Source organism: Schistocerca serialis, chromosome 7 (genome assembly GCF_023864345.2).
Source record: "Schistocerca serialis cubense isolate TAMUIC-IGC-003099 chromosome 7, iqSchSeri2.2, whole genome shotgun sequence".
Lineage (NCBI taxonomy): Eukaryota > Metazoa > Arthropoda > Insecta > Orthoptera > Acrididae > Schistocerca > Schistocerca serialis.
In genome coordinates, this window is record NC_064644.1 from 11,044,266 (window position 1) to 11,055,153 (window position 10,888).

Consider the following 10,888-nt stretch of genomic DNA (forward strand, 5'->3'; position numbering starts at 1 on the left):
GTTAAATAACAAGGTTTCGAACAGTAAGGACTGCGGTCTTTCCACTTGTCATGTATGGATTTGAAATTTGGCAGAACGTTGTAGCACAGACTTTTTTGAGTTATAGTGTTGCAGGAAACGCCTTAAGAGTTCCGTGCGATACAAAGATGACGAATAGGTACGTGTTGCAGCAAGTAAAACCAGATCGCTGCTTGGAATGTCTGATACTGAAACAAAAAAGCATATGCTTTGGGCACGACGTAAGAAGACACGATTCGTCCGAAAAGACCTTAATTCTGTGGAAGATTGAAGACACAGCATGAAGAAGGTTGCAAAGGATGAGACGGATCGATTGAATCGCTGAAGTAATCGACTCCAACCCAGAAGGTATTCGGGAAACAGTGCAGGACAGAATAATATGGCGTGTTTGGGACTAAGCGACTAAAGAAAGAGAGAGAGAGAGAGAGAGAGAGACTGACAACCCAGTAATTAATGACAGCAGTTTACCAGGACCTCTCCGGAAACGGCCGTAAGATGTGTATTCGTGTACCTATGCGTCAAAATATGACAACTCCGTTTGGATGTGCTTCTGGAGATTGGCGTTTAACGCCCAGTCGCCAACGAGGTCATCAAAGCTGGAGCCCAAGCTCGGATTAGGGAAGAATGAGGACGGAAATCGGCAGTGCCCTTTCGAAGGAACCATCCTGGCGTTTGCCTTAAGCGATTTAGGAAAATCGCGGAAGACCTAGACCAGGATGGCGGGATGCGGGTTTGAACCGTCCCCCTCTCCCCTCCCCCGAATGAGGGTCCATTGTGCTAACGACTGCGCTATCCCTCTCGGTTTGAATGTGCTAATGATTATGCCAAAAACAAAAAGAGCGAACTATTTCGTCTATCGAAAATGGAGTTATAGCGGAACTTTTACCTACTGAATGAGGCCTTATATATACATAGTATGACGATCTAAGCTGGGCATATTCTAATAATAACGGACTCGCTCTCCACGTTATAAATCTGTCATAAGTTGGTAAGACTGAAGGGTAGCTGCTATTTGCCATACCAAATGGCTGTTACTATATCAAAACTACGAAGATGTGCTACAAAACTGTCTCTGAAATTGACGAAGAGGTTTGTCGGAACTGTGGAATACGAGGACCACCAAGTGGCAAAGAATGGAATAGAACGGAATAAAAGAGAGAGGAATTTCTGATGGGGAACTATTGTTGTAGTCAGACACATGGCCAGAAGCGGATAGAACACGGAGTGGGACACAGGGGCCCCAGATACAGACAAATTGACTCGCATACACCGAAAGCATATCCTAATGTGATATTTAGGGCCGAGTCCAATGTCAATTTTGATAGTTCCCGTACCCAGCAACAGATGGCGACACTTATCTCTAAGCTATTACATTTGAAGGTTAGCCCGTTTTTCCGCGCATGTCTTCAATTGTATGCTGACAAGCTGGATATAAAGCGTTACTCTAGCGGCAGAGGGAACAATAGGCGATTCGTGTTGGCCACAGCCAGGCTGTAATTCAACCACGGCCACTACCGACATTTCCATGGAAGTCAGTCATACCACCGCCAACACATTGCGACTGTTGGGAGATATAGGAGGGTAACCACATATTCTCTGGTTGCTCTTGGCACAGAAAAGAATCTTACAGTGCTAAAATACATATTCTATCAGTATCTTGAAGGCTTTCTCGCGTTTTTTCAGACACTTTTGCGGCTTATCTCCACTAAGCTCGAGTTTCCGTACTAAAAATATGTGAAGTATTGTACTATCGAAACATCGTTCGTAGGTTTAACTGAAACATGTGCGTGAAAAACTGGCGCAGAATAATCGGGAACAGCGTCGCCGACAACTACAAATAATACTCGGCAAGCTCCACATTTCATAAACAATGTATGAACACCCTTTTCATACAGTATTGTTTGACAAACGGTTCATTTGCAGTGCACAAGCACCGTGCACTCTGCAGTGGTCGCGCTGGCCGAAATTTTAGAGAATACATAATTCTGCGTTTGTTACGCGCTGTACCGCACACTGAAAAAACGGATTGAACACACTGTGATATAAGGGTTGTGTGTTTCGTCTCAGGGTTGTTACGTTACTTTGTGTTGCATGTCGTACTTTTTGGCCATTGCTTACGACAAGCTCCTTCACTGTTGTGAACGTATTTTCATACAAAGATGGGTGACTGCGGTAACAAACCAAATAAATCATAAATACATCGTTACTGTGTAATGAGCTGCCGGAGACTGTGTGTCACTGAAGTGCTCAGAGGGTATCAGGAATACCCATGAAAGTTTGTTGGTGGAGTTCTGATTCACACCGTATAAAATAATCAAACTGTCATGTGGAAGAAGATGTTAACACGGTCCCTGATTGCTTCCTTTCTTGGCCAGATTAATCGCAACGACGATAAGATGTCCACTATCTAATACGACTAGTAACAATTACTACTGTTGCTAGTTAGTTCTAGAGAGCCGCTCTGTAAATCGCTGTTTGTATTGAGGCTAGATGCTTTGTCTCGATATAGCTGACTTTTCTTTCTGTTCCACTCAAAATGAGAACAAGGAACGAGGTCTTATGTACTGCCACAACTCACTTTCTCTGATCTAATCGCCACGATATTTACGCAATGCATTACGATTCTATTAGCTATGACCGCGAACTACTTTTTAAGATCCGGTCTCTATAAACCGCAGTAATCAACAGGTGTCTTGTGAGTCCTTCGTTTAAGCGTGTCGCGTTTGCCTGGTAGACTGGACGAACTAACCACGCAGCTGAGAGTGGAGTTTCAGTGACTGGGCTAGAACTGTCTTCATTGATGATTCCCGCTTCGAACCGAGCGAAGACGTGTATGGAGACGTCACGGGCAGCGGTGGAGTACCAACGTGTCAGCCGCCGTGCGGCCGGCAGACAGATGTGATGGTCTGGAGTGACATTCCATTTCATAGCAGGACCACATCTAAAACTCTGTCAATCAATGCCAAGCTGAATAACTGCTTGCGTAAGGCCAGAGCAGAACCAAAACGTTACTGACTTAGTCAATTTGAGAAGCTCTTTCTCTTGAATAAATCATCCAGGTTTTCTGAATCTGTAATCATTTGTTCGTCTGTACATGTGCTTCACGTCTACCATAATTCTTTAGTGGTGCGCCTTTTTTTTTCTTAGAGTATACAAGTATGTGGTGTAACGAAAAGTACTCTCTGCCATTCACTACACAGTAGTCTGCAATGTCCGGATGTTGATATTTCGAAATGTCCGGACGACACTTTTGCTATTGATGAATTCTTCTGGCGAAGATTATGGGTACGAAACTCATTGAAATTTGGCGACCAGACGACGCCACCACTCGGCTGATAACCCGAGAAGAATTCATCAGTGGAATACGCCGAGAAAGACTGAAGTCGCATATACTTTTGCTACTCTTTCAGTTACCAGCAGTGTCGAAAAGTTATCACGCGACCTTAGTTACAATGGAGCGACACTTCTGGTCAAAACCAGCTACTCGTCGTGGGCGCGCATCCCATACCAGAGTATCAATCACCCGCCAAACACGTCACAAGTGGCTCGGTGACGTGAATGCTCAATTCGTTGTGCGTAATGGAGGATTCTACAAGTCAGAGTACTCGTTTATTGCATAATACCTACGTATGTGGGGATCCGCCTCTGTGGATGCGAGGTCAGTGCGGCTGATAGCTAACAGAAGCGACCCAGTTTCGATTCCCGGTCCGGTCGGAGATTTTCTCCACTCGGGGACTGGATGCCGTGGTCATAATTGACATTCCACTATTGAGGTGGCTGTATGATCATGTCCCGGAAGCCAATTAAACAAAGAAAAATTCTTTGTGGAGAAGCAGGGTACTGCGGTGGCGTTCGCTAACATCGGAAGTTATCTCCAGTTCTCGCCAGGCTGGCTCTTGTTACAGTAATGGATTCTGTGTCTTCTTGATCTTTATTTCAATGTTAGCTTGGTAATTGTGGCATGTTACAAACTTTATGTGAGGACTTAACCCATTGAGTGCTATGATCCCCATTTGGGGATTTGTCTTTGTAACGGAAATTTTGCAATTCTGGTAATGCTGGCAGCGAATGCTACCATTTCCCATTGTTGTCCAGACCTTTGTCGAACGCTTGCATTGAAATTTTGTCAGTTGTTGTTAAACGATTGAGCTGTACACTTTTATTTCTGTGAAGAACCTACGTTTTTCAGCGTTACAGCAGTTGCACATTTTCAAAACAGCGTTAAGTTATATTATTATGTAAATAACTTCCGACTTCTGTGTACAGGCATGTTCTCTAATGGTTTGAAAAGATGTTTATCGATCATTTATTTCAAAGACCTATTTCATTTCTGCATGACACCTGTCTGACCTATCCCCGTTTGGGGCTCATAGCAGTTTCTTCGTAGAACTTTATTTTTCTTTTATTTGCTCCTCAGGCACAGTGAGTCACCATGAAGCACTTTCTATGAGAGAAATTGAAGAAATTGTAAATGCCCCGAAATTCATGGCTCCTTTTGGTGATGATTGTGATGTGAATGTGACCATTGACACACTGACATTGTCGATCTCCCTCCAGATCGTGTACATGAGATGTCTGACTGTGAAGATATCGACGAAAATATATTTGAAAATACTGTCCCATCTGATGTGACAGGTTCCTTGGAAATTCATGCTAGTGGAGAAAAGGAAAATGAGGAATATGCATACCAACGAAAGAAGAAAGTGAAAGCTATCATCACTTCTAATTGGACAACAGAAGATGCGATTTACTCTAAAACCTATCCTCATACAGCAGAAATTGAACAGCAAAAATCCGTTTTAGTAGCAGCACTAAAAGGAAAATCTGCTGTTGAGTGCTGTGAAGAATTTTTTGATGAACAGTTATTGAACTTGATTGTCAGTAAAAGTGTCCGATATGCTGCACAGAACAATAATCACAGCTATGAGTTATCTAATGGATGCATAAAAAAGTTCATAGGTATACTAATCTTCACTGGATACCATGCTGTTCCATAGGAAAAGCTATTCTGTAATGAAGATGAAGACTTTGATATATGGTGTGTACGACAGTGCATGAGTCGCAACAGATATCTGGAAATAAAGCGTCACCTTCATTTCAATGATAACACGTGTCTGAACAGGAACCTGACGAAACGGATAGACTTTACAAAATTCGTCCGTTGATGGTTTTACTGAATAACAATTTCATACAAGTTTTTTCCGACAGCCTGAACATTGATGAGCAAATGGTACGATATTATGGACACCATTACGCAAAACAGTTCATTCGCAGGAAACCAGTGAGATTTGTATTCAAATAGTGGGCCATGTGCTGTTCTCAAAGCGATTTCTGTTACCGTATCAAGGAAAATCGAAGGCTACGAGTGATGTTTCAATTCTGGAACATGGCGGACCAGTTGTGTAGAATATGATTTCTTTTCTACAGACTCCTGAACTTCACAAAATATGTTTTGATAACTTTTTCACGAGCTTCCGTTTGAAGAAAGAGCTCTCAGAAATGAGAGTAAGGGCAACTGGAACTGCCCGTATGAACTGAATGTATCCAATAGAATCTGAGAACAACATGGAGAAGAAACGAAGAGGAGCGTATGACTATAGATCTGACAAGAACACAGGGAAAATGGCAGTAATATCGAAGGATAACAACTGTGTAAAGTTATTGTCAAACCATGAGAGAGTGGATCCCGTAAGCCAAGTAAAGAGATGGAGCAGAGCTGAGAAGAAAGGTGTGCAAGTTCAACAGTCAAGAATGATTTCAGAATATAACAATCATATGAGAGGTGTGGACAAACTGGACTGGAATATGCACAATATCGTGTGAGAATTCTAGGTAAGAAATGGTACTTCCAATTGTTCACCAATGCTTTAGATGTAGCGTTGCTCAACGCGCATGTCGTCTACTGCCTCTCGAATGAAAATATTCCACTGCTTCAATCCCGGAGGATGGTGGCAAGGGCCTATCTTGTTCAATCATCTGCTGCTTTTGATCCGACAAGGGCAGGACGTCTATCATACCCAAAATAGCTTTCACGTGTTCCAATTGAACTAAGGACTTATGGAAACAGACATATAATTGAATGAACAACACTGGAGAAACAAAGAAAACGTGCAATTTGTAAGAGAAATACGAGGAAACAGTGTGCTGTGTGCAATGGGGGACTCTACATTGATTGTTTTGTTGTGTGGCACAAAAAATAAAAGAAAATGTAAAAAGAGTGTGGCATGTGCCATGTTCCCATTTAGGGATCGATTAAAATAAATAATTTATTTCAAGGTTATTGCATTTTTTTGTTTTATATTCCTTTTCCTCATCTCTATGTAAATCAGGCAGCACAGAAATAAAAGTGGATCGAGGAAAAAAATTTGGTAGTTAATGGTTAATTGCTTTTCCTACGAGTGGTCTCTGAAAGAAAAAATTTTCTATGTTTTTACAATGTCTGAACAAAGAAGCAAGCCTCAATAGTGTATAAATAAGAGTATAAATAGATGAAAACCGTTTCTTACGAATCTTGTTTCAATAGTGAAAAATATTGGTCTATTGAAGTAGAAAGAAGTGTTTTGGTATTTAGAAGAAAATCAAGATGCAAAGGAGAAACTAAAAAGATGCTATACACCGTTTTCTAAATATTTTTTAGCGTGCTTGGATGTGTTTGTATTCTAGAGCAAATTAATGTTGATGTTTTGACGTCCCTTTCCCTACTCATTCAGTTCTCAGCGATGTGGAGAATTTACAGTAAAAGTGTACCTAACGGGTTGCCTGGTTTTCTCCGTTGGATGCTGCAGTTGGTAACTGTTAACGCGATGAATGAACGGAAGTGAACACGACGAATCATGAGTCGGGTGTGGGCAGCCACTGACATTGCACGCTCGTAATTTCCTTTGCTTCGTAACTGGGGGTATCTAGTATTTTGTTTAAGCTTAGTCATTAATTCCCACCCTAACACTTCGGAAATCGCGATATATTCCGAAATAACAGTCAGATGTTTGTAACAATCAAGAGTGTACGCGGAACATAGTGATTGTCATTGGGTACCGTATATTACCACCCGACTGGCTACGACCAACGGTAAGAAATTGCCAACAGCAACAAGCGACGGAAGAGCCACGTACGACCTAAATTCACTTTAGCCAAATTTACCATACGACCTTTGTCAAGAAAATCCATTGCAAGTTTTGCTTTGGTCATTAATAATGCGTGTTATCGTCGGTAGTTCTTTAATACGGTTGCTATATTCCGACTTTTCATTGGAAGGACAGTGCCTCATATCTTCAGTTTCGCCATTCAAGCGCCAAAGTGCGTATCATATAGCTCTCAGAAGATTCACGATTTTGACGCAGACCTGTAAACGGAAACGGCCGGCCGCGGTGGTCTAGCGGTTCTAGGCGCTCAGTCCGGAACCGCGTGACTGCTACGGTCGCAGGTTCGAATCCTGCCTCGGGCATGGATGTGTGTGATGTCCTTAGGTTAGTTAGGTTTAAGTAGTTCTAAGTTCTAGGGGACTGATGACCACAGTAGTTAAGTCCCATAGTGCTCAGAGCCATCTGAACCATTTGTAAACGGAAACAACCTCTCGTGGCGAGGGGAGTCTAGGTACACGAATGGTACGTGAGGGTCGTGCTGCAGTAGACAAGGAAAGTGGCTCGTGTGATAAGGGGCTTGCAGGGCTAAAGGCGGCATCGTGGGCCCCTGCTAGTAATCTGGGTCCATTCAATGTCTAAGAAATAATGTCGTGCACTCTGGTGATAAACGTATCAATTACTATGGAGACTCTCGGCGTAGTAGTTGGTTTTACTAGTGAACAGCGAGGTTTTCTCGTTTTCATCGCCGACAAAAACTTTTAGAGGGAGCGGTTTGTGGAGGAGGAGGAGATTAGTGTTTAACGTCCCGTCGACAACGAGGTCATTGGAGACGGAGCGCAAGCTCGGGTTAGGGAAGGACGGGGAAGGAAATCGGCCGTGCCCTTTCAAAGGAACCATCCCGGCATTTACCTGAAAGGATTTAGGGAAATCACGGAAAACCTAAATCAGGATGGCCGGAGACGGGATTGAACCGTCGTCCTCCCGAATGCGAGTCCAGTGTGCTAACCACTGCGCCACCTCGCTCGGTGAAGCAGTTTGTGCCAATATTACTGCGGCTATACCTGTCTAAATACTCATTATGATATTTTCCTTGCATTACACACCTATCAAGCGTTGTGTTGCTCTATTAATATTGTACTTTGTATTTAAGGCTAGACGATGATAAATTTTTGTTTACAAAGGTGGAGGTGTTGGTATTATGAGCCCCTTTGGCGCTGACAATATAAGCCCCCAATACAGGGTGCCCCAGGAATTATGGTCAGTATTCCGGGATATGACAAGCATGCTCATTCGAAGCAAAGAAGTCTCGTAAACATGGGCTCTAAAATGCACACTTTAAGAGCTGTGAGCATCTGTTCATCTTCGCTGCTGTGAAACATATCTTTTACTGAATAAGTGTTAATATCTCTTAAGATATGCATTTTAGAGCCATTGTTTACAGACAACTTTGTCTTGTTTTGATCCATACTACTTCCTCCCAAACTTTGGAAACAAAAGAGATCCCAGCAGCTGAGATTTGTTTCACAGTATCAAAGATGAATAGGTGCTCATAACTCTTTAGGTATGTATTTTAGAGCCCTAGTGTACTGGACAATTTTTTCTTGTTTTGATCTATGCTACCTCCTCACAAAATTTGGAAAGCAAGGCAATTGCAGTAGAATAGCTGTGTTTTACACATCTAAGCTAAAGACGTGCTCACATCACTTAAGGTATGCATTTTAGAGTCCTAGTTTCCTAGACAAATTTTCTTGTTTTGATTCATACTGCCTCCTCCCAAAATTTGGAAACCAAAGAGCCCACACTAGAGAAGGTTTGTTTCATAACATCGAAGATGAGGAAATGCTCGAAGTTCTCAAGGTATGCAAGTTTACTAGACGTTTTTGCTTCAAAGGGCTCTTCCTGTCCCTGCATATTGACTATTCCTCTTGGGGCAACCTGTACAAAAGAGCACAAATTGTAATTATTACAGAACTTCCAGAATGAGATTTTCACTCTGCAGCGGAGTGTGCGCTGATATGAAACTTCCTAGCAGAGCACTTGCCCGCGAAAGGCAAAGGTCCCGAGTTCGAGTCTCGGTCGGGCACACAGATTTAATCTGCCAGGAAGTTTCACTACAGAACTTATTTGCAATTTTGTGATGCAGAAGCCTCCTAAAGAGTGAACGACTAGGAGAAAAAAAAAAGGACTTGAGATAAACGACACATGGTAATGAGTTTAAAGTCACTATCAAGCAAAGAATGCGCCTAAAAATGCAGAAAAAATTGGAGTCGGTCTTCAAGAAGATTTCTACATTGTACAGTAACAGTATTTGACTTAATGAAAGTGTATTTCTTGTAATTTTTTGTTTAATTTCTGGAATTTCTCCCATTGAGGCTCACAATAGAAGCACAATTTTTCTTTCGCAAATTGTGTACAGTTCCATGAAACAAATTACTTTTTTATGGTATACATAACAGCCGCGTGGTCTAGGGGACCTTGTCACGGTGCGCGCGGCTCCCCCCGTCGGAGGTTCGAGTCCTCCCTCTGGTATGTGTGTGTGTGTGTGTGTGTGTGTGTGTGTGTGTGTGTGTGTGTGTGTGTTGTCCTTAGCGTAAGTTAGTTTAAGTTAGATTAAGTAGTGTGTACGCCTAGGGACCGATGACCTCAGCAGTTTGGCCCCATAGGAACTTAACCACCACCGCATACATAATAACTCAAAAATTGTACGATAAATAAGTTCAAGCCGTGTCGTCTGAGCTAAAACCGTGTGGTAGTATGTGCTCATCCAGTATGAAGTAGATAGTAAAGTAACTGCGGCAGTAAGGACAAAATAACAAAGTGGGGTCCATTGTATGACCTCTTCCTGTACAGTGCTACAGCGAGCGAGCAGGCGACGAGGGAGCGCACTCACATCTTGGCGATGCCCGCCTTCCGGACGGCCGAGCTGCAGGCCTTGACGGCCGTCTGTATGCAGGTGAGCAGCTGCGTCAGGTCGCCCGTGGCGCCGGGCACCAGCCGCTGCTGCGCCAGCACGAACCGCGTCAGCGTCATCGAGTCCACGTCGAAGCCCCCGTGCGACGTCATCGTTAGCTGCTGCGTTCTCCGCTTCCCTTCCTTCCACGTGAACGCCCGCCGCGCTACTGAAGCGTCGGTTGCTGGCGGGTCGCGGCGAGGCACGCCAGCGGCCGCCAGCCAGGGCTGCCAACATCTGTCGCCGGCCAAGTGGCCTTCACAACTAACAGAGTCAAGGTCTGCTACCTGCTTCACGCTCCACTTCACGGGCCACGCGTACACGCTTAACATGAAAAGCTATTTTCGGAAACCGATTTTCGCTCGGGTGTTTACATGTTAAACGTGACTCGATTATCACTGTCTGATGAAATATCAGTTTCCCGAGGGTTAGTTGTTTTATGTGAGTGGTAGTCTGCCTATAAATCAGCTGTTCCGACTACGTCAGCACGATAAACATACGTTGTCTATACCTTCGTAATGTTTTTCAATGTAGGGAGAATAAGATATCCTTCTGATTGCCAGTGAACTCGTAAGGAGCAGAAAACTGTATAAGAAGAGATTTTTTTTAAAGTTTTGTTTACACGATGCTTTTATTACGCACCTCTCGTACGTGCGGTTCGGAAAAAGAGTGCGAAGTGAGTTGATGATTTGTACACTTGAAATGGCTTGAAAATTTAAAAGTGGAATGAATTAAAGGATTTTTTGTCGGCAGCCGCTGGTTGTGTTAAGACTTGATGTTTTAGAAATTAACCAGCCTCACAGAATTTTTGTTGTGGTCTTCAGTCCAGAGGCTGATT

General features: G+C 43.2%; 1 protein-coding gene across 1 annotated transcript in view; it reads right to left on the bottom strand.

The window, feature by feature from the left end:
- The window catches only part of LOC126412368 (fructose-1,6-bisphosphatase 1), an 81,965-nt gene extending 71,735 nt beyond the window's left edge, over positions 1-10,230 (bottom strand). Inside the window, exon 1 of the mRNA XM_050081935.1 lies at positions 9,991-10,230. Within this exon, the coding sequence (XP_049937892.1) occupies positions 9,991-10,163 (173 nt within the window). The 5' untranslated portion in view covers positions 10,164-10,230. The remainder of the gene's footprint in view (positions 1-9,990) is intronic.
- Positions 10,231-10,888: the final 658 nt, after the last annotated feature.